General features: G+C 39.0%; 1 protein-coding gene across 1 annotated transcript; it reads left to right on the top strand.

Annotated features, from left to right (window-relative positions):
* The first annotated feature begins 12,643 nt into the window (after positions 1 to 12,643).
* Positions 12,644 to 24,001, top strand: LOC146331669 (von Willebrand factor A domain-containing protein 1-like). The gene is made up of 6 exons (XM_084734194.1): positions 12,644 to 12,871; positions 20,343 to 20,882; positions 21,056 to 21,334; positions 22,551 to 22,826; positions 23,219 to 23,497; positions 23,618 to 24,001. Exons 1-6 carry the CDS (start codon positions 12,790 to 12,792, stop codon positions 23,635 to 23,637), a joined length of 1,476 nt encoding a protein of 491 aa, XP_084590320.1. The 5' UTR covers positions 12,644 to 12,789; the 3' UTR covers positions 23,638 to 24,001.
* The last annotated feature ends 437 nt before the right edge of the window (positions 24,002 to 24,438 follow it).

Consider the following 24,438-nt stretch of genomic DNA (forward strand, 5'->3'; position numbering starts at 1 on the left):
CATGAGGAATTCACAGGAAATCTTTCAAAAAAGCATTCAACCAGTGAAACCTAGTGAAGAAACAAAAGGAAATGCAGCATATTTGCCACCTAGTTAAGCAACAGTGTATCAACAGTGTAAAACTGAAAAACTCATTTTGAATTTTTGGGACAATATGTGGAAAACTGCTCATGTCATGTGCAGGACAAAATCAGATTGTAGTTAATCGTGGTGTAATGGAAAAGACTGATTGCTGACAGATTTCTTTATTGAAATAACGTTGTTTGGCTGCACTGCAAACAATACAGCAGGTTCTCTTCAGTTGTATTTCTGACACAGTAGCTGCTCAGTAAGTGTATAATATACTGTTACCATAGTAACCTTGGGTGTCAACAAAATCAACCAGGGCAGAAATATTAATGCAAGGTTCATTACACAATATCAGTCTGATAATAGCCTGACTCAACAGATACAGAACATCTAGTGTTGGATGGAACAATTGATCATCTTATCTTGCGTTCTGTATCAGAGTGAATGACAGCCAATACTGCATTTATTTACAATGCCACAACAAAAAGACGAGCATGTCAGAATTTGTTTTGCCTTCTCTCGCTCTGTATGAGAAATTCCATGACAGGTACTGTGACATTGACCAATAGGTGAACAGAACTGAATTTTTTCATGCAAAACTTGCCAGTGCCAGTATCATACATGCTGCTTTGGACAGCTGCTTCTCCTTCACAGAAGTCTGTCTCCTGCATCTCTTTCTTGATGACACATCAAGCTATGTTTGGTCAGGGACCAGAGTGTCTGTCATGTCTGTGGCCAAGTCATGGCAAGGATTTATGATATTCTATAATGGCCTAATCTATCACAGAAACCACCTAAAGAAAAAAAAAATATTGTTTAGTCTGAACCTGACATGAGACACTCTATCATCTTGTGACCCCCAGGTTGGCATTCATTGATCTAAAACATAAAGGGAGATTTAGGCTCAACTGTATCATACCTTACATGTGATTTGTCATAAGAATATGTGAAAATACTGGTCTGGACCTCTGGTAGTTTTAAAAGATTTTTTATAAATACATTTGGAATCCATAAACCTGTACAAGATTAGTAGTATTCAACATGCACACCACTTGCTCAGTCTCTCATAGGGTGCAGAGAATAAAATCATCCAAAGATCTCAAAGAATTGCAAAGAAAAAAGTAAATTCCCATGCTTCTGCACTGATCTGTTAAAAAACTTCAGTGTTTTGGTCACAGGGACCTATCTCAAGATATATCAATCATTATAAAGTGACACAGTGCCTTAATACGGCCCATGATTTCATGATGGTCCATGGTCACATACAGCAATCTATTCATTCAAGATTCCCTCAACTATCAAAACATACCACAGGCTTGTTTTGTTAATTCTATAACAAAATATTTAAAGCTACTACAAGGAACTTTCATTTTGTGTGGAGGCTCTTGTTGACAAAAACTGTAGCATTTGCACTATAATTACCACAAAATATAATGCCAAAAATAAAAATTACCAAAATAAAAATGTCCTCCTGCTTCTTTTTAACCGGCTAACATGCCACTCACTGTAACTTTACCTGTGAAAATGTAAACACAGGTTTCTTTCATCTGATTTAATCGAGAATCCAACCACTTGAAAGCTCCTTGTAATAACTTTAAATAGAAAATGGTGAATCTTTAATGAATGCTGCTGTAAATGACCACAGACACACCTCCAACACAGCTGTGGACTGTCATGCGATTATGGTCCGTCTTTGCACTATGTTGCTTTATGATTGATATGTATTGAGACAGGCCTTTGTGACTGAAATGTTGACTCAGTAACTCAGTGCAGAGGTTATACGTGTGTGAGGGAATTTACTTTTTCCTTTGAAATCCATAAACTTATACCCATAAACTTCTCCAGGCTTGAAGCATGAAGATAAAAGGTTCACTGGAAACATTACACTCGTGTTTAATAAACTAGAATTTCACTATTCACTAAAAAAAAAAAAAAAAAAAAAAAAAACACCAGACAGCCAGTGTCATTTAAAAGTCGGGTAGTACTTTCACTGGAAACTGAGCTCATGTTGCTGCACTTGTCCCATTACTGAAGAATGTGTGTTATTTGACTCCTCTGGACCCAAACCACAGTGACCACATAATTTCCAATAGTCAAATTAAAAACAATGCACGTTACAAAATGTCGATGTTCAATCAATGTCATTGACTGTGGTCCTCAACATTCTTTCAAACCTCGCCTGAGCCTGAAGATTTAACCAGAAAATAAATGATTGACATTTAACATTATTGTATCAATCACCATATTCCTGCTGTGGCTTTCAGCAAAGGTCAAGGCAAAGGCTGTGCAGCATGCCCAGGTCCATTTCACTGTATTCAGATACTTTGCTTTCACTCCACTCTTTTCCAGGCTCATTCTTCGGGTTCTGCATCAGAGGAAAGCTACTTAGAGCTGGCCTTGCTACAGTTTTGATCTGTTTTTCCGTTTTCTCTCCCAGTTGACTCTGTTACATTAAATTATCTCTCCCTCTGAGCCTCCATCACTCTATGTCCTGCATCCTTTCCCAAAAGTCCTGCATCTTTCTTCATAATGACTATTGTAATACTTTTATCGGATTAGAAATGTGACTGGAAAACATTAAAGTCAATTATACGACTTTCAGCTGCTCAATTAGCTAAATGGTGTAAGAATCAGAAACCTGCCATCATCAGTTACTCTCCAGTTGACCCAATCAGCCCGCAGATGCATGGATGAATGAAAGTCGAGTATGCTCTCAGAGTACAAGGTAATTGGCGAGATGCCCTCAGCCTTAGTGTACAGCCAAAATTGCATTCATGAAGTGCTTCTCTGTGTTTTATGAGGCAGCTGAAGGTTGGTGCTCTCTAGACTGACACTGAAGAGTTTTATTTATTCCAGCGGACTCATCTCCCCGCTGAGCTCTGAAACTGGTGATTAGATTTTACTTTGTGTGTGCCAGCTTTAAAACACACACAGAAAAACACACAAACACTAACATAAAGGAGTGAAGTCATTTCACACTTTAAACATTTAAATTGGAGATAAATTACATTCTCTCTCTCTCTCTCTCTCTCTCTCTCTCTCTCTCTCTCTCTCTCTCTCTCTCTCTCTCTCTGTGTGTGTGTGTGTGTGTGTGTGTGTGTGTGTGTGTGTTTCCCCCTCACGATCTACAACACCGTATTGTTGCATCAGTCATAATTTGATAAACACTGCAGATACTGGGTAAAAGTGGGAGAGAGTTTCAAAAGTTATAGAGTTCTTTCTTTTTGTTCTTGTTTTTTCTATCCAAGATGGATTCTTGTAGTGTTGCTTTAGCTTTTTTTTTAGCCATTAAGACATTTGGCACAAACACGCATGGAGCCCAGAGGATGAATCCTACGGACTTTGGTGATCCCCTGATTGTTCCTCCTCACATAGAAATTTAGTAAACACATTCACTGCCCCCTCAGGATGAATTTTAATAACTCTGTTAAAGGTCCAAGGGGCAACTGTTGGCAAAATATGATAGAAATTGAATATAATATTCATAAGTATGTTTTCATTAGTATATAATCATCTAAAATTAAGAATCAGTTTTCTTGTATGGATGTCCCCATGTTGCACCGTCATGTTTCTACTGTAGCTCAGAACCAACAAACCAAGCACTACCTTCAACTTTTATTAGTTTTGTTCTATTCTCCTATACACCTGGAAGGGGAGAGTGAGGCAAGGTGTCTGCAACCTGCAAGCTGACCACAAGATGTCACAAAATCCTACACAGTTCTCCTTAAACCTCCGTTTGGTGCCATCATCATGTCAACATTTAATTTGTTCAATACTTTGGGTTATGTTGTAAATACTGCGAAACTAAGGACATTCCCATCATCCACAGGCGTTCTTTGTGTTACTGCTAATTAGCAAAAGTTAGCATGTTAACACATTAAATTAGGTAACATGGTAAACATGAACATCTGATAAACATCATCATGTTAACATTGTCAGTGTGAGTACGTTTGTGTGCTGATATTAGCATTTAACTCAGGCGTCAGCCATCTGAACTTCTTTTGCTTCTCTGCAGTTGCTCCCTAGGTTTGACAAAAACTTATGTGGATAAGAATGAAACATTTCATTTTCATTTATCATTGCTGTAGGCCTTACGTGAATTTTACATTCTCCAGCTGTAAAAATGTATCCTATTCACTGCATTTAAAAAATGTTTTAATATTTTGTCAACTAAACTGTAGGTTTTATGTCTACAGCTCAGCGCCTTTTCCTCTAAGTTTTGTCAGTGTCTTGAGTCTCCCTGGGATACATATGGATGTCAGAATAATGGTTGCAGGTAGCAGGTTCCCAGATTTAACTCAAAGTACTGCTGTGTTTATTCCCTGTGGAATTTCTGACATCTGGTAGCACTAAGGAGCAGTTGATTTATGAGAGGGTACTAATTTGTAAGTATCATGCATACAGGTGACATGATGAACAGTCCAGTGGTTTCACACCATTTTGGTGATCAACAGGTGGCTGTCTTTTTTACAGTCCATTGTGAAAAAACAAAGGCTTATGTGATTTCATGTTTTCCCAAATTATGACTCTGGAGAGGAAGGTGTATTTTAAATCTGGCACCAGTAATTAGCAATGTAATGAAAAAGGATGCTTGTTAAACATTCTCAGTTTGGAAAACACATAAATGTCTCACAAAATTACAGGCATGCTGTACCCTGTGGAACATGCTATAAAACACACAAACTCACTCACACATCCACAAATGCCGAGACTCACAAACACACACATATCAAGCTCATGTACATGTTTGTCCATGCAAACGTGAAGAGAAAGCTGCCTTTGCCAAACCCTTCTTCATGGGAAATTCCAGTTTTCCATTTCCGGGGAAGGGCTGGTGATGCCGCAGGCCCAGACATGAATCAGTCAGCGGATGAGTTCAGAGACGGAAGGAAGGAAGGCTCCATCCTTATTAATCTGTCCTTTGAATCAATGCCTCTAATCAATACCTGTAAGTGCTCTGTATGTTGTTATTTCCCTGCTTTTACAAGAGAAGACTTCTTTGGTTCAAAGCTGTCCTTGAGAGCTTTCACGGCCACCAACGTTCAACCTCGAATGCAATGAGGCTGCTCAAGCGTTCAATTCACTTTTTAAAGAGTGTATTCATTGTGAAAGCATTCAGTCTTAAAGGTAAAGAGGCTACCTACTACTTAATCCCTGCCATGTGTGGTCAATATTATTGTATCATTGTGCTGTTGTGATAACAAATCCTGTTAATTTGTGCGACCGAGGCAGAGGGCTGACAGCACATTAATCTAGAAGTTAATCAGCAGGACTCCTCAGCAGAGGCAGAGCTCATCAACATGGTGCTAATAAAATGGCTTTTTAATAGCACATCTCCCTTCTGTGTGCACAACCAGGCCGTGATTTTTTTGCACTATGAAGAATAAAGTGCTGATAGTTTGTTAATCATGTACTTCTTCATGCTGCATGCACAGACAGAATTTATAATACTGCTTACACAGTCTTCTTTAAATTAACTGAGTTAGGAGCATGAAGACATGAACACACACACACACACATGCACAAGCAGTGTGTGGTAATGTCTCACGTATTATATACATAACTATAGAAAATTATGTTTCAAGTGGAAGTAAAAACTGCATGTTTTCAAAGCACCACAGTGAAGCAACTGGGAGAAAATGAATAAGAAATGATGTGAAGACTTTATAATAACAGACTGTGTCCCAAATCCACACTACATAATAATTCTGTACAATATATACTGCATACTAATCATTTACATTTAAATTTAGCACTTTATTAATCCCACTTGGGGATATTAATTTTTTATTCTACACATGAGCCTAAAATACACACATACACACACACAGAGAGAGAGAGAGAGTATATACATACATTAGTGGAGAGAGTGATGGGGCGGCTTCATAGCTGGCACTCTAAACAGTTAGGAGTTTGGTGCCACGTTCGAGGGCAACTCTGCAGAGCCCTGGACCTGAACTGACACCTGTCCACCTCCCAGTCCACACTCCCTAAAATGGTCCAAGTTTGACCTTCTTCCACCCTCCAGTTTCCAAGACAAGTCAGGCCCCTTATGGGCAGAGATACTGCCACCGCCAAATGTCATAGTGTGCTGTTTAAAGAAATTCTGAAAATATTTTACCAGTTTTACCAACAGGAAGGAAAACCTTGGTTGTTAATCCAACAGCAACAGTAGAAAAATACAACCAGTTGAACTTAAAGGTAGAATCAGTAGGATTTGTCAAGGCTGTTTGTAAACGCACAGAAAATAGTTTACTGTTGAGTCTCATTCCCAGGATATCAAATACCAGCATCCTGGGTTGGTGAAGTGTCCTGAGCATAGCAAAATAATAATGAGGAAACAGACATGAGGGCAGAGTCTCTGTAGATATAACCACCACCACACACTTCTAGTGGGTCATAAGTGAACATTGAAAGGGATTAAGTTTCTGAGTCTACATGTTGTTTTTCCTTTTTCTTTCTTTCTTTCTTTTCTTTTTTCTTTTTTCTTTTTTTTCTTTTTTTTTGCAGTCGCTTTTTCTGTTTTGTTTTTTAGGAAAATGTTGCATATTGTGCCTGAAACAAATAGTCCCAAAAATGTTGTCCCACTTTTCCCAATATTTTTTAGCTGTGAGCACCCCTTCGTTTCTTTTCTGCATTGCATTGTGGGAGAACGGTCAATTAACAGCACACTCAAAAATCAGCTGTATTTAGTATGCATACCTTCTGGTTGAATATACTTTATTAGTTACTTATACAGTGTGAGCACACCAGAGGTTGCATTAGACTTTGTCATTGTCCATCTTTTTTTATAATAATAAGACATGGCCTATTTTACGACATTTTTTTTTTTTTTTAATTAAATCACAGTAACATTTAATATACAGAACGAGCTCACAGATTATGCATTGCATTGACCGTTTGGTCACTTTTCATGTCAACACAGCACAAAACAGATGAATGATTTTTTTTTCTCCACAGTGACAGCTACTGTGCCTAAACTACTGACTAAATGGTAGCTCAGCTGGTAGAGCATTCGCCCCATGTAACATGTAAAAGTGAGGCTAAAGCATGTCGACTGCACCCTGGTGGCTGGTTGCAGAACAGGTCATAAATCCTGTTTCCCCAATGTCAACAGATAGGACATGCGCCAAATTAAACATCACAGGACTTGTCAAATAATTTTTTTCTCTAACGTGGTTTCTGTCATTTTAGGTAGTTGCTATCGCAGTGATGTTTGTTCAAATGTTAATTTTTATGATGGTTTTAATTAGTTCTTTGATGCTATAAAAACAGGGTTTCACGCCATGATTGACAGCTGATCCCTGCTAGTGGCTGAGTTGTTCAGCTGTGTGAGCAGAAACTCGAAAGTGCAGCTCCAGTGTTGACCATTACTGGCTCCAAATTAAGTCATCAGAGCAAGATGGTAATGTTCTTATAATATATATTAAATAAGAATATAATTTGCTGTTCAGTTATAAATCAAAGTATTGGACAAACTTAACTATTGTCCTGATGATGTGCTGGATAAAACGTTATCATTCAAGTTATTCATCCTGTGATGGATGATGAATGTCTGAACCAAATTTCATGACAATCCATCAAATAGCTCTCACTTTGAATCAAAAACATCAGTCTGCTGGTGTTATGGTTAGTTCAATAAGTGCAGTTTCTCTGTTTGTTTCTCCTGTCTTCCCCTCAGTCTGCTGAACATGACAGCTGGTGCTACTGCAAATGAGAAATCAGGGGTCACCGAGGTCAGTGGGTTTCCTCTTCAGGGGATCATGAATATCTGTACAAAATGTAACTAAAATCCATCCAACAGATGTTAAGATATTTCAGTCCAGACTAAAGTAGTGCACTGACCAACAAACTGATATCATTGCTCTCCACAGAGCAATACTGCTAGAGTGGCTAAATGTGAAGCTGAACTGATCATACCTGCTTTACCTGTAGCATTAAAGGTTATCTGAGTAGAGAAAAACTGTGAAGACTTTATAATAAAGATCTGACATGAACTCCAGAAACATCAAGTCTGTTTATATTTCTGACTCACGAGAACAGTCATTATTGCACAATGAGACATCTGTGTTCTGTGTTCACTAACTGAAAAGGTCAGGTTTAAATATAAATATCCATGACAACGTACTGAAAAATAGAAAAAGAATTTATCTTGAGGAACTGATCAAGGATACCAAAACGCCACCTTTGTGTTTTTAAATGGCATATTAGATTGTATTGTAAATTAGAAGTCACTATGTTCCTCTATGACCGTGTGTATTATTGCACACCGTGTGTGTGCATTTCTGTGAGTGCGCTTGTGTGATTTGTGGCAAGTTCAAAACTGTTGAGTCAGGTTGGATTTACAGCTTGATACACCGGGCTTAGATATTAAACATTAACTATTTGAGAGGGAAAGACAGAGGTGTTTTAATACATATTACAAACTTTACAAGACCAGTTTGGCCACCAGTGGTGATTCTTGACACCACTCTTGACATTTTGCATGGGCATCCTTGGATTAGTGAGGTGAATCTTCATTTTCATTTATCTGTTTTTTTAAACAGATAATATTATGTTCATATAATAATATTCATGATGCACAATGTCAATTGTTCCTTTTGTGAGGAAAATTGTGTCTTGATAGATGGTACAAATCTAATTTATGAACATTTTGTCTCATGAAAAAACTCTAGATTTAGGTGAAGAAGAATATAACAAAAACTCAAAGATCACTGTGTGCACACTTATGATGTATTATATTACCATTAGCTGCAGGTTTAATCACCTCCCTGAAGAAAAAATGTTTTATTTGTTTTGGGATTTAGGTGAGAATGAAGCTAGTTAGCTAAATATAATTGTGATTATAAAAGAAGGAACGTTTTTTTTGTGGCAGATTTTATTTGTCAAGCAAGAACATGTCTGTTTGCAAAGTAATGTGACATGTTAGAAGTTGTGTTCTCATTGCAGCAGTATTTTTGGTGTCTTATAATTCTTTGTTGTGTCTGCAATTTTATATACATGACACAATAAACATCAAGCAACAAGCAGATGTGCTATAGTCATAATTCATCTTCATCTTCATCATCTCCACCTCTCTCTGCCACCTGTGTCAATCTGTAAAGCCCCTCCCACCAAACCCACAAGCACGAAAAGGCACCTGTGATTCAAAGTGAAACCTCTCACTGTGAGTTATTCCCCACTGTGATCAATCATGTCTCTTTACTACTCTTTGGCATTGAACAAAGCCCTGCATGGATCATATTCAAGTTTGCACAAAACTCTGTTCAAGGCAAAGGAGTTACTGGAAATTTCTCAAAAGTTGCAGGATTTTCTATTGGATTGGATTTCCACTATTGAATCAGGCTTTCACCATCTGAAGAGATGTGTGTGAGCATATGCATCTGTAGAATAGTCAATTGGAACACAGTTTCGCTGAAATGAACTGTGACCGGCCGAAGTCTACCTTCATAGGCTAGATTTTCTAAAGCCAGAAAACAGAGCCAAGTCCTCTCTCAGACCCCTTGAATTAAATGATGCTAAAAGGTTATTATGAAATTTTGCCCAATAACACCAAAAGCTAAACTGCCTCCCCCAGCTTTAAGCCAAAACGAGAAGATTATCTAAAAGTCTTCAGGATTAATGAACCTGCAGACAGACTCTTTGTCTACATGAACAGACTGCAGAGACAGCAGCCATAGTATGAAAGCAAACTGTTTCCTATCATCAGAATCAAAACAGGCCCTCCTTAAAACATTATCTTTCTACATCCATCTCTACCTCACATTCCACCTCTATCACACCCTGCACCACACCCCGTCTGACACAGTGGTGAAAAATGAATCTAAAAAAAAAAAAATGCTGTCACATATAGTCAAGCAATCTTTGATCATTCACATTATTTCCAGTGAAGTAACAGACAGTCTATGCTGACAGTGGGCACACACAGGGCACTCTCATCTCAAGGAGGCACATTCAGTCAGTGCCCTCCATTTATTAAGCCTTTTATCTTTATCTGGTGGCACACACACACACACACACACACACACACACACACACACACACACACACACACACACACACACAGAGAGAGAGAGAGAGAGAGAGGCAGAGGCATGGGTCTTATCGTGGTCAGCTGCAATAAATGCATGTGAGCCTGAACTTCGTCCAAGTTATCTCTCTGATATGTGGCAGCTGTGGTATTTACTGTAATCCTGTCTAATGGACCAGCTCGATGGTTTTCCTCGCTGCTGCTTGATCCAAATGGGTGCCTTGCCCTGTTACTGTTTTTTTTAAAGTGGGGTCCAGTTTTATGCTCAGCCTGTGGGGCTTCAAGTGTGTCCCCCAGAGAGAATGGAGGTCAGATCAGTTTCACTGTTGTTCCTCCAGCTCAAGATAATGTACAGGGAAAACTGATGAGATCATTCTGCCTGCAGCCATTGAACGGATTAAATTCTGGCATGCTTATGATTAGAGCCCGACTGATACTGGATTTTTTTTTTTTTTTTTTGCGCTGATGCTGATACCGATATTGGAAAGTAAAAAATTTCAATATGGATTTATCAGCTGACATTCTTGTTCAAATAACTCTAAAGAAAGAAAACATTAAAGAACCAGTGTGTAAGATTTAATGGCATGTAGTGGTTAGTTTGGAGATTGCAATCACAAGATCTCACCTTCCCCTTTCAAGTGTGTAGGAGATCCTAGGGGGGCTGCAAAACTCATGCAAAATGAGAAGGGCTGTATGTAGAGTCAGTGTTTACTTTGTCTTTTCTGTACAAACAGTACAGTGACAGTGCAACACGGCAAAGAGACTCTATCTGCAGATATTAACGGCTCAATCTAAGGCAACAAAGATGCAATTCTTTTTTTCAGGTGATTTTACACCAATGAAAACATACTTATGAATATTACATTTCTGACATGTTCTGCCAACAAATCCCCCTAAATCTTACACACTGGACCTTCAAGAACTAGAATTACTGCCTCATGATTGTATGTCAACCAATCAAGTTATATTCACATCCATACTCATCTACATAGGCAAGACTTTGAAGGAAGTTAATAAAGATTATTAAGTGCATTTCTGGGGGCAAAATGGAAGTAATCACTAAACTGACATTTATGTGAATAATTTCCAATAAGAAACATGTTGTCTTTACTTAGAGACTATTGTAACAGACTACAGAGGACTGATAGAGAGCTGAATATTATGATGTCACAATAAAGTTGACCTTTGACCTTTGGATGTAAAATATTATCACGTCATCATTTTATCATATTAGATATGATAAAAGATTTGTGAGTATTTTTGTTATAATATTAATTTTTGGGTTACAGCCAAAGATTGAAGTTTTGTGACGTCACAGTAACCTCTAATCATTCTTGTGGCCAAGTGGATGTTTGTGTCAAATTTGAAGAAATTCTGTCAAGGTGTTCTTGAGACACAACATTTACAAAAGTGAAATGGACAAAGAGACAAACAACCCGAAAACATAATACCTCTTTCTAACATAGAGTGAGCAAGTGAAGTTGAGTGGATAGAGTGCAGAAAAAATGTCCAGCTACAACACAAGTGATGTTGCAGCGGCACCGGTTCTATTTTCTCTGCAGATGAGTAACTTAAGTATCTCAGTTATTTATTCTTAAGTAGCTTAATTTGTCAGCATTGTTTCTATATGATCAGGGGACTTGTAACTCCCTATGCTTTCCCTTTTTCCCTTAAAATTTTGTCCTTGTTGACGGTATTCCTATAAAAGGCTTCTGTGGATCATATAAGATGTGCTGCCTTTTGCCGTCGTGCATTAGTGTCTAGTTGTCCCTGTTGACCGTTTTGATGATGGGAAAAAGACATGTAAATGATGTCACAGAAAATAGGTTAGAGGAGAAGCAAGCATGGGAAACTTTGCTATAATAAAACAAGGAACACATCACTCAGCCTATCTGCTGACACACAGAGCGATCTGATATTCGCTTGCACGCTTGTTTGCATCGCTTCTTGTGAGTAAGCAGTGTAATGGCCACAGTTATCATCAGTGCGGAGGCATAAAAAGGATCAAATAGACATAAAATGATGCCCATAAAAAAAAAAAAATTAAAAAATTAAAAAAAATATTGGACAACAGACATGCTGATACTGACACACACCAGTTACAGCTGTGCTAGGCCAATATCAGGCTGATAGTATCTGCTAACAACATATCTGTCTGGTTCTACTTATGATGAGATTTTCACGGCTGCTCATAGTCCCACACAGTCTGACACAGTGTTGCATGAATAAGTATGGTGACCCCTGCACTGGGGACATTACAGTACAGGAGGAGGCAGAGAAACAGACAGAATCAAGAAAACATCTGTCCTTTAATGTCCAATCAACAACCAAAATCCAGCAAAAGGTGAGAATGATTTTTTTTTCCTGGCTCTGAAGCCAAAGGAGGAGGAGTAACCTGGACTTGAAAGTGAGAACAGTTTGGCGGACTGGGAGAGAGGTAATCTTAGATTAAGGGAAGTAACTGCACCGTGCAAACAATCCTGCACAGACTGAGCAGCATGCAGGACGCAGGTGTTTGCTGAAGAAGAGTTTGGATGACAGCAGCAAAACTGCACAGAAGAAGCGAGAGAAACTGGACCATCAGTGACAGTGATCTGTGCGATGGGAACCGGTGGCGGTGGAGCCGGTCATTTCACCTGCCTGTGCTCTTACTGATCAAATTCATGTTGTTTTAATGCTGCTGAGAAAAGATGAGGGACTTTTTACTTCGCTGTGTTCTTCTCTGGGCGACGCTGCAGCGGAACAACATGCAAATTGCTCTACCTGCCACAGGTGAGTCGATAACAGCAGCTACAGTACGGATATGATACCTAACAGGTACAAGTATAACGCCGAATGAAACACGAACCACACACCGAACTAATACACAAATACAAAGCTGACAGGTTGCACTGTCCTTTTTCTTTGGAGTTGGATTATGAAAAATTAGATATTTTATAAGTGGAGTCTGGGTTCAGTGTTAAACATTAGAGCACGCGCTCTTCTCCTGTACTGTACTGTATTGTACTGTATTGCACAAATCCCAATTAATGCCAGCACATCCACAAAACTTTTTTTCTGTCGTAAATTCAGTATTTGAGAACTGCTGTTAATAAATGTTTGGAGAGTCAAAGTGCAGCACGCCTCACGGTGAACAATGCGGGTTAAGGATCTCTGACATTTTTAATATGTACCAACAAGCCAGGATCAGACTGGTTTAAACAAGCTGGACGGTTTTATTGTGTGGTGGTACATTGCATAACACTGTTTCATTAATTTTAATCCAGGAAATGTAGTGGGCGTGCCTTTGTGATCTAATCAATACAACCTAATGGTCTTTAGTCATGATGAGGGTAATTAATTCATCAGTCACTATTGTAGACTACACTGTGAGGAAACAGTTTGATATCTCTTTATTCTATCACCTACTACATTTACTCTACCACACCTCAGTACAGCTTCTGAAGTACTTCTACTTGACCTGAACATTTCAATTTAATACTATCTTATGCTTCCTCTCCACTAAATTTTGTAATACTGTAGCTTTTACCCCACTTTATTTATCTGCTGGCTATGGTAACTAATTACTAGTCAGATTATAATTAGAAACACGTGATCATTGTATCAATTATGATGCAGGGTTACATATTAAACTTAAGTATATAAAGCAGCCAAATTATTATAAACTCAATTCGCTAACTTTAAAAATGTTTCTTACACATTAATGCATTAGTGATAATAAAACAGTTGTATAATATGTTAGAGTATAACACATTTGTCTACATGACTGTTTTTACTTTTGATACTTCAGATACATTTTACTGAGAATATTACAGATTTTGAAGGTGGGATCTTTACTTCCAATGGATTATTTAAAAATATATTAGTATTACTATTTTTATTTATAGGATCTAGGTGGTTCTACTACCACTGCAGGTGCACGTTTCTTTCATGGGTTTAAAGTGTAAAAGCAACAGCTGGCTGAGCTGGACTGAAGTTGATTTTGTGACTTCCCATGGAACAAATGATCAGGGTGTATTAACTGTAATGTTAAGCTATGGAAAACGTAATCTTTTCCAAATTATGACACCACTGGAGATGTTTCAGCCAAACTGGACCTCAAATGGTTCACTGAAATATATGAACAGTGTGTCCCACCAGCACTGGTCGCTGAAGTTCAGTGAGTCTCATGATTCAACTGCAGCTCCTCACCTGACAAACACCCACCTTTTCATCCGTATTCCCAGTTTGTGACACAGGCTTTCTGTTATAATTTTGCTGTCTAAGATGATATAACCTCAATGACATAACTGTGACATCATCAGGGCTATTTTTATAAGACCTGTCAAAGCTTCAGTAGAGCTAAAGAAGGCATTCTACTGTTTTTACAAGCATGAAATACACCCCATGATCAATAAAAAAGTAAAGATAAGGATAAGGAACACTCAACAGACACACAAAATCACGACAGGCACTGACGTGTGCCGACAACAATTTAACACAGTCTGAGAGCAGCAGAGTGCTAGGTGCTATAACATTAAATGCTCCACTAAAGGCACATTCAGCACAAGTACACAGGCTCGACATTAAGACACAGTACATAATAATACAACAGCGCCACAGAAACGTGGAAAGCACACTGCACAGCCACAGTACGTGATAATAAATAAATGTTTCTTCCTTTCATGCAGTTAACAAGCTACGAGGTTTGCTTTTCTCCTCAGCCTTGTCAGTCACATCATCAGAGTCCAGGTTCATCAGGATCTCTTTCTCTGTCGCGTTTTCTTTGCCAGGCGATGTTGACATACAATAGTTTCCAGCCTGACTTTTCCTTTCCATCCATCATAAACATTTCAAGGGAATCATAAGAGAATATTTATCAAAAGGTACAACTGGGCTGATCTCAAATGTTTTTGCTGCACACATAAAATATCTTTTTGAGAAAACATCAGCAAATTAAAAATTCTTCTTCTCGTTTCTTTTAATCAGTTGAATGTTGACCCATTCTGAGTGGCTCCAGTGGCCTATTTTTGGGCAGCCCTCCTGGCGTTCGCCCAGTTTCCAGATGTCCAATCCATCGCTGAAGATAAGCACATTTCACAGAGAACCAGTAAATCATCCATGTCATGTCATCATGATTTTCAAAAAGCTGAAGAAAAACAGGTCTCAAAGGAACAATTCAACATTTTGGGAAATACTCTCGCTTTTTTGCTGAGAGTTAGATGAGAAGATTAGTGTCAGTCTCTGAAGGTGGAATATGGGCTGAAGAGCTCAGAGATAAAAACTGGTGCAGATCCACGCTGTGCTAAATTAAACTTCACATTATCTCAGTAATGCAGCTAACCCGTTTATTGTTCATGTTTGATTCATCTCGAGGAGCAGCCCATCACTGTATTTTTTAAGGACAGTGGGAGCTTTGTTCCTCATGATGACTTTGGCATGGTGATACTTGTGGTACTTACAGGTGGCCACAGCTAATTAAAAGAAAATACTTTTGACTTATCAGGTAAGTTAGAGATCCCCTAGAAAGCCCTCATGGAATGTGAGGAATTTTTAATTAATTTGTGGTCTCACTTTTCTGCAGGGAATCTGTAAACGTTTAAAAGGCAACAAAGTCACATACAGTTTATGTGTAAAATGTTTCAGATGATCAAGAGTTTAGAAGTTGCCTGTGTTGATTCTGATCTAACACAGATTTGATAGTCTACCATCTGTCTGCTTGATGACAGCGCATGTTGACAGTGCACTTCAGAGGAAGCATTAACATATTTTTCATTCATCTGCAGTAAAACATATGGCTTTGGCACAGCTTGAAACTGGTTAAATGACAGATGACATCCTCAAATCTCTCTCTCACACACAAGCATACGTATTCACATCAACATGCACTTTTCCTCTGAGGAATGCAAAGATGGAGCAGTTCCTCTACATCTCCATCAACAACTCTAATCTCAGCATCTCCCTTCATCTTTCTGTCTTATTTTTCCTGTTCTCTACCTCATTTTCCCCCTTTCAGTTTCTCCTCTTCACTACCATGAGTATATATAAGTTTCCACAGAGGATTTCGTGTTGGAGCTTCTCCCTCCCCCTCTCTTCTCTTGTAATCTCTGTAAGTTATCTGTGTTTCATTAAGCTGTTGGCTGACATTTCTTCGTCTGATTGGGCTGTTCTCCCTCATTTCCTCTCAGCCTGTTTATTTTCCTGCAGCTTTATTTTCTGCCTCCCTATAAAAGTTTAATGATTATGGACCATTGCTGCAATCAAATAAAGGGCGTGTTCTGCAGAGGAGCTGCAAATGGAAAAAACAGAGAAGTGTGAACTATAGGCAAGAAATGAGGCAATAAAGCAGATGACTATTTTGACTACTGGGAATGCGTGTCATAGAGCGTGCTCATTCAATCAGATCCTCATTTCAGATTTTTATAAGAACTAATTTGAGACTAGATATTGTCTTGATGTTGTCTTTTCCTGATTTTAAAGACCGCATTACAGTAAGGTGATGTAATTTGAACTGAGCTGAGCTGAAGTCTGAACTTACCAGACTGTTCTAGCTGTTATATTTTTTATCTTTACCACTTAGTCATTATATCCACATTACTGGTGATTATTTATCAAGAATGTCATTGTGTTAATATCTTGTGAAAGCACTAATAGTCATGCCTACGCTGTTGCTGCAATGTTTATATTGAGCTATTTGTTCAAAAATATTGTATTGTATTTGATTTTGTTCATATCACCCAGCCCTGTAGTTTAATCTACAGCAATGCATTATGTTCTATAAGATCGTCACTATTTAAGTAGTTACAGTATATTTAATAGAGAAAAAGTGTATCTCAAGATATATTATATAACGTGTAAAAGCCAAAAAATATTGGGATATTATTTTATTGAAGCCATATCACCCAGTCCTGCTAATGTCAAATTATTATTTAGAGATGCATGATAATATCAGCACATCAAGTGAAATATTGGCTTGAAATGAACATTTCTGCTGATATGACAGGCTGATAATATGACACTTAAATTATGCACATGTGATTTGAGTATGTCTGCGATGTGGCAGTTTGGTGAAGTGTTTGAAACAGATTGCAATGTTGCTATTTGCAATGATATCTCAGTGTCAGTCATGTTAGGAGGAGCCACATCACATTCCTTTAATACTAAAAATCAATGCAGATTCCTCAAGTTAAAGGAGACAAAGACAATGAAGTATCTGTTGGTCACTATATTTTTATAGAGGCCTGACCTCATAACCTGTGTACCAGTATTGGCTGGGTGCTACACACCACGGCCCAAAAGATGATTCCCAGACATTTCCCAAACACAGCAAAATACAGAGAACATAAGATAATACAGGCAGAGGTCTGTGCAGAGTATACCTATTAAATCCTTTAAAATGAAATTACCTCTGAGTTGTAATTGTGCTCACTGTCAGGATCAGGCAGCAGGTACAACAATGTTTTGGGAGTGCTCACTGACAACCATACTGTCAGTGTGGTTTCATCCCAGCCTTTTGATGTTTACATGCTGGTTGGATTTTTACCAGTGTGTAGTCTCTCTTGAGTGCACACTGTACAAGCATGGTCAGGCATTGCTGTGTCCATCAGGGACCACCTTAAGAAAGGGCTATCTCAGCCCCCACACTCCTCCACATCTGGTGGATGGAAAATGTTGACCACAAAAAGGGTCTGTGCACAGAGACCAGTAATAAGTGATGATTGGCTGGGACTATTTTTATGAATCTATATTTGCTTTTTTAGGAAAATTCTGCAAAGTTTGCCTTTAAGAGTCATCATCCCAATCATTGCAGCAAAGCTTTAAAGAACAAAAAGGAACAACAACAACAAAAAAAGACTGTTGTGTCTGCATCTGTAGAGTGGGTGTAATAATATGTTACTTTAATCGCAGGAGATACTTGATGTTCTTTGTAAATTGGAAACAAATATGTGCATATATTGGTATCAGCCAAAATGAGTTGGAAACTATTGCTTTGTCAGATACCAGAAAAAAAATTAATATCATGCATTCCTAGTATGTGATGGTATAAGACCAATATATGTATCAGAAGCCACATGTAGTGAGCAGGATTATGAGGAAACACTCCTCAATCCAGGAGGAACAGATGAGTGAGGCACCAGATGTATTGGACACATATCTGATCGGGATGGCGCTCGTAGATTCTTTTCATTGAAACTTATTCCACTAAGATGAGTTTTTGATGTCGAATTGGAGCACAATCGCCTCTGAGAAATGATGAAGGGTGAAGACGTAACAAGATTGTGTTCATTTCACAGGAGAGATCCCCAGATGCACTTTCTCTTTTTCTCTCTGCGCTGCGTTTTATTTTGTTACTGTTTTATCACCGGCGTAAATCTCCCTCTGGTTTCATATGATAAACTGACTCCTGTGACCAATCCTCTTGATTCCTGGCAATCATAAATCCTCTGCTGTAGCTCCATTTAAAGTATTCTCAATTCTAAATTTCTGACATGTTTTGGTAGTGTGAGCAGCACAGCAGGATCTCAGTTATCCCTGAAACAAGACACCTCATATACCTGTTATTGCCTTTCATTCTTTATGTGAATGGTTCCCCAAAGGAAAGTAACAGCGCTGTGACATTAATACGATCAGTCTTGCCTTAGAAACCTTAAATCAGTGTCTCTTTTTTATATGACAGAGATATTAATGTAGTCACGATGGGATGATTCATCACTGCCAACAGTTTTTAGTATCTTTGAGGGTGTGTGAACCTCATAAGTCACCACGTTTTATGGATATTACACATTAACCATTAATTAAAAACGTGCCTGTCTGTGCCTCGATCCGGTGTCTAAAAATAGTGGAAACTGAAGCTCTACTTTAAAGCTGATATCAGAAATATTTTTGTTGAGCAAATGGACTTGCTCTCAATAGCTCTCCCTGCAATGCATCTATAAGGTTAACAGTAATAATACTAATAAAATAACAGCACAGTTTTCAGCCCTAGTTGACAGCTTTACCGAAAGCTCTAAAAACAAACATCACACAGGAGACACAGTTAGCAAGTACCTGGTGAACACAGTGACAGATTTAGCAGTTAAAAGGCTAGAAGGAAAATTAATCTTGGACATAAACTTGCCAGGTTGCCAAAAACATGAAACATGACTCCAAATCAGTGCAAATGTTATTCTAAATCTCCTGGATGTCTAAATGTGTAAATAAGAAACTGTAATTAAGTCCACCACATCGACATAAACACCGGAACCTGAATTAAGTTCATTGATGTTTCACAGATTATGCAGTAATTTAAGTTCATATGTAAAACAAGTTAAACAACAGTAATTTGCATAGTTGATTGGTTTAGAAGGAATTGCAGGAAATATTTACAATAGTTGAAGTAATGCACTAAGTTAATCTTTTAAATTATGTGTTGATAATTTATAATGCAGAACTTTCAGTTCATATTCATGTGTAATATTTTGGAGTAGTAACTATGTTTGTTGCTTCATTGTAGCTGTGCATCTTTAATTTCCTTTCGATACTTTCATGAGAAGAGAGTTTTGTGGTTCACCTGTAGGTCAGTCAGGCAAGCAGAGAGACGAGCCACACATTTTTTTTTTGACCTCTCCCTTTTCTTGTCCCTTTAATGAACCATTCTCCCTTGGATTTAATGGAAATTGTGCTCCTATATAAGTGTTCCTGTGGATTGTTTTCATGAGGATTAGGATAAGGGTGGAGTTAGGGTAAGGCAAAGGCAAATTTGTGCATTTTCTTTAATCAATATTAACTTACGATTAATTCATTAATCATTAATAATTATTGACATAAAAAACATACTTTTTTTTCTCATTGTCATTTTATTGTCCCATATTCAATAAATGGCTCCGGCAGACGCAACAATCTCAAATGAGCCACAATTACTGCCTTTTATAGACTATTGAATAATTATAGATTAATACAGTTTGTTTGTTTACATTAATCAATTGATCAATTAATCAATGATTATTATTAACATTACTAGACAAGGAGAATTGTTAAAGCATCAAGCCTAAACTTCATTCAGTGGAGACCTACAATAAATGTGATAACATGCGAGTGTTGTGTTGGCAGCTTTTTGCCCCCAAGTGGCCAAAAAAAACCAAAAAACAGTTAATGCCGGTTTGATCACTGTATGATGACATACATTTGGTAAACAGTAAACAAACCAATCAAACCAAGAATCATATGAGGTTCACATCCACATATTGAAATGACTTCTTCTCATTTTCCCTCTTGTTTTGAACAGTATTAAACTGCTGTGAAGGGGATATTGTCCTCCTGCTGGACTCTTCAGGAAGTGTGTCAAACTATGAGTACTCACGCCTGTTGCGCTTCACCGCCGAGCTGCTTCGTCCCTTCTCACTGGGCCGTGGGCACGTAAGAGTTGGGCTGCTGCAGGTTGGCACAAACCCAAACCTGGAGTTCGGCCTGGACGTCCACAACAATCAGGACAGTCTGCAGAAAGCTCTGAGGAGAGTCAACCAGCTGCAGGGGGACACCAACACCGAGGCAGCGCTCAGGGTGGCCCAGCGGCTCCTGACAGAGACAGAGGAGGATGTGCCAAAGATCCTGCTGTGGCTGACTGATGGCGTGCAGCCTGGAGACGTGGATGAGCTGATGTCCGAGCTGAAGGAGCAGGGAGTGTCTGTGTTAGCTGTGTCCACAGTGCATGGCAACTACCAGGTGTTACAACGAGCAGTGACGCCACCTCTGGAGTCTCACCTTTACTCTGTGGACATAGACAACATCGACATCATCACTGAAGACCTGAGGGGCGCCATCATCAGTATGTGTGTGTGTGTGTTAGAAATAAAAGGTTTAGCACAGTCACTCTACAGAAGATGTTATTATTAGGCAGAAAAAATGAATTTTATCTACATAATTATTCACCACAGTCTCCATATATTATCTCACTATGCCTCTCTATCTCTCCTTCCTCTCGTCTTGTCTTATCTATAGAAATCATTCGTGCTGAACGGCTGCGTGTGGTTCACTTGACTTCCCACAGTGCTGTGCTACAGTGGCGTCCTGTTCTGACAGCAGGCAATGGTTACTATGAGCTCCTGTATAACTCTGTGAGGGAAGCAGACCCTGAGACCAGGCGTGTTCTCCCAGCGACCTCCAGCTTTGTAGAGCTGACCAACTTGCACCCTGACACCACCTACACAGCTTCCCTCCACCCAGAGTCCAACCAGAGGTTGTTTAGCACGCTCTCAGTCAACTTCACCACACTTCCAGGTGAGAGGATTTAAACAGGATTTTCTTCTCTTCATTTTCATCATCAACCAGAGAGATTTCTGCTTTCTCTGCAAAAATACATTTGAAAAATTCAAAACCAATCTCTTTTCAAAAATCATGACCTACTTATTCAAGATTATCCACAGACCTTGTTATGAGCAGTTTCATGAAGGAACTGCTTTCTTTCTGCTTTCAGATAGAAAGAAAGTAGTTCCTATATGAAACTGCTCACAACAAACCAGTGTAGTTCACAAACCAATGGATAATGTCACAGTGACTCCACTGTCTAATGGAAGAACTTGATCAAAATAGTTGAGAAGACAATCTCAGCACAAGGTTCATTCAGTTGCTGGAGTTTTCAACCATTTTTACATTAAGATTTCTCAGTTGTCATGGTATTGCAGATGTTTGACGTCCCACTTTTCTGACAGAAATATATTACAATTCTGGAGACCAGCCATTCACCAACTAAGTGCTTGTTAAAGAGGGTTGATGGGTCTTTTTTTTTTATAGACAGAATATCCTTGCCATTAGGGAGCCTTTTACTGTTTCCTGTCTGCACAGTTGAAGTTTGTATTAAGTGTGTTTCATTTGCAACCACACACACAACCCCTGATTTGTACAGCAGGTGCTGCACAGCAATCTGTATAAGGCACACTGGGCTTATCCTGCATTCATGTGGTGTCAGAATAATTGGAAACATTAATACCCGAGTGGGAAAATTCCCACAAATGCCTCTTTGAGTCTAAAATGTTGGTACACAACTTGTCGAGCTGTTGTGGGTTGGGTAAATGTTTGGTTCACTTTTTAATTACCTCAGTTACACCTGTTGCATATCAATTTTTTTTCATGTAATTTATAATATGGTATTGGGTTGTGACCGTGCACATAGGGTGATCTAGATTAGTTAAAAAAGTTATTTGTTAGCATTAAACCCTGATAACAAGTCAGGTGAAGTGATATTTCAGTGGTTTAGGGGATTGTAGTAGTGCAGCATCCATGTTGTTTCCACATTTTGACTTAAACACACAACATGTAAGTTCTGCCACTGGGGGTCTCTCTCACATTTAAAACGATAACAAAACACAAAGTTAGATGACTGTTTTATTCCTCCTGAGGAGGATGCGAATGCAGCATTAGACTTAAATCAATTATAACCTTAATTTGCTGCTGGTAGTCATCCTCTCACCTGAGTCTCTGCTGGTGCTCCCTTCAGATATCTTAAGCCCAGCAGTGGTCTCCGTGTCAGACTCTGGCCATCGTCAGATCCGTGTGAGCTGGGGTCCCCTGCAGCCAGCTCGAGTCCAGAGATATACAGTGGAGTACGGAGCAATTCCAAGTGGACAAGTCCGCATCATAACATTACAGAACCAGCAGAACTCCACCTTACTGACCGGCCTGGAGCCGGGAACTCAGTACTTGGTAACAGTCAGTGCTCTGCATATGAACGGACATGAAAGAGCTATGTCTGTGAGGGCGTGCACTCAAGAGGGTATGTTTTCAGTCTGACATTTTATTCACCATGTTCGTGCAAAAGTGTTAAATTGTCTTTCAGTTGTACCTCCTCCCAGATAATTTAGTTGTCTTAAAGCTTTGCATTTGTTCTGTTTATTTCTCTTTATTGAAAGCTGACCTTTAGAGATCCATTGTGAGTCATTTATTTGACGCTGTATCAGCTTCACTTGGCCAGGCCATTTAAATCTTTCCTCCATGATGTTTACCTGTGCACAATATCCTGGTTTTGAGCTTTAACCTCATGTTTGATCTCATTCAGGATGAGATGTTCATATGGAACATGAAAAACCCTGATATGATGTTAAGATGCACATAACACCATTGTACTAACATATATGTAAACACACTCCATCTTATTTCCCCCTGCAGCAGCTCTGCCTGCCCTGGCCGACCTTCAGCTGACCTCGGTGCGGCGTCAGGAGGTGAAGGTAGCGTGGCGGGCCCATCAGGAAGGCTTGAAAGGCTACTGGCTGAGCTGGGAGAGAGAAAACTCCCACTCAAAGCCATCCATCTCCTCCATCTACCTGCCTCCTACCTCTCGTTCAACGCGCCTCACACACCTTGCACCCAGCAGTCGAGTGTGTGTGTCCCCGGTGTACGGCTCGGGTCGAGGAGACGGGATATGCTGCACTGCAGAGGGCCAGACAGGTTGGCTGAGCTCAGTATCATTAACAGCTTTTTTTTCTCCGTTCCTGCAATTATGTTCATACATAGCAGGTTTGGTTCATTAGTGTAATCTCCCGTTTTTCCCTCTCCTCTCTCTGATAGATTCCAGCCAGTGGGGTTAACAACCAGAGTCTGCAGCAATCAGGCAGCTGGAGCAAAAATAAATGGGTGAAATTGAGCATTTTAACTGCTGGATGCACTAGATACCTTGTGCAGGACTGAATCTTATTTCTTAAGTTGAAATTTACATCTTGAAATGAACTATAGTGACAGAGAGGGCTTTATCACATAACCCCAGCCCTCTGTCCTCACAATGGTTCAACAAATCTGGCACAATTATTCATTTTTTCTAATGCAAATGAAAATATTACCAACTTTGCACGGAAGCTGTCCGCCACAGTTCATATCAGTTAGTCAGAGAAGCCAGCACTTACAGTTTGTGTGAGGATCTGTTGTTATTGACAATCATTATTTATTATTATGATTAACAGTTTAACAGTCTGCAATGTTAGCCTATTCTTAAAGGGACAATTCAGATCAAAAATACATGTTCTCCCTCTTACCTGTAGTGCTATTTATTCATCTGTATAATTTTGGTGTGAGTTGCAAAGTTTTGGAGGTATCGGCCAAAGAGATGTCTGCATTTTCTTGAATGTAATACAACTAGGTGGCACATGGCTTGTGGTGCACAAAGTGCAAAAAAACAAATACATTTCAAAACCTCAGCAGAAATCAGGACCAGGTTACTCAAGATAATCCACAGACATTGTTGTGAGCAGTTTCATGCAGGAACTATTTTCTTTCTACCAAACTACACCCGCCAACCATATTACTGTGAGGAAGGAAATGTGCATCTACTCATGGACAAAAGGCTTGTTACAGAACATGATGTAAACATCAATGTTGTCCTCTTCAGCTGAGCT

This window comes from Lutjanus erythropterus, chromosome 2, assembly GCF_056507025.1.
Source record: "Lutjanus erythropterus isolate fLutEry1 chromosome 2, fLutEry1.hap2, whole genome shotgun sequence".
NCBI classification, from domain to species: domain Eukaryota; kingdom Metazoa; phylum Chordata; class Actinopteri; order Lutjaniformes; family Lutjanidae; genus Lutjanus; species Lutjanus erythropterus.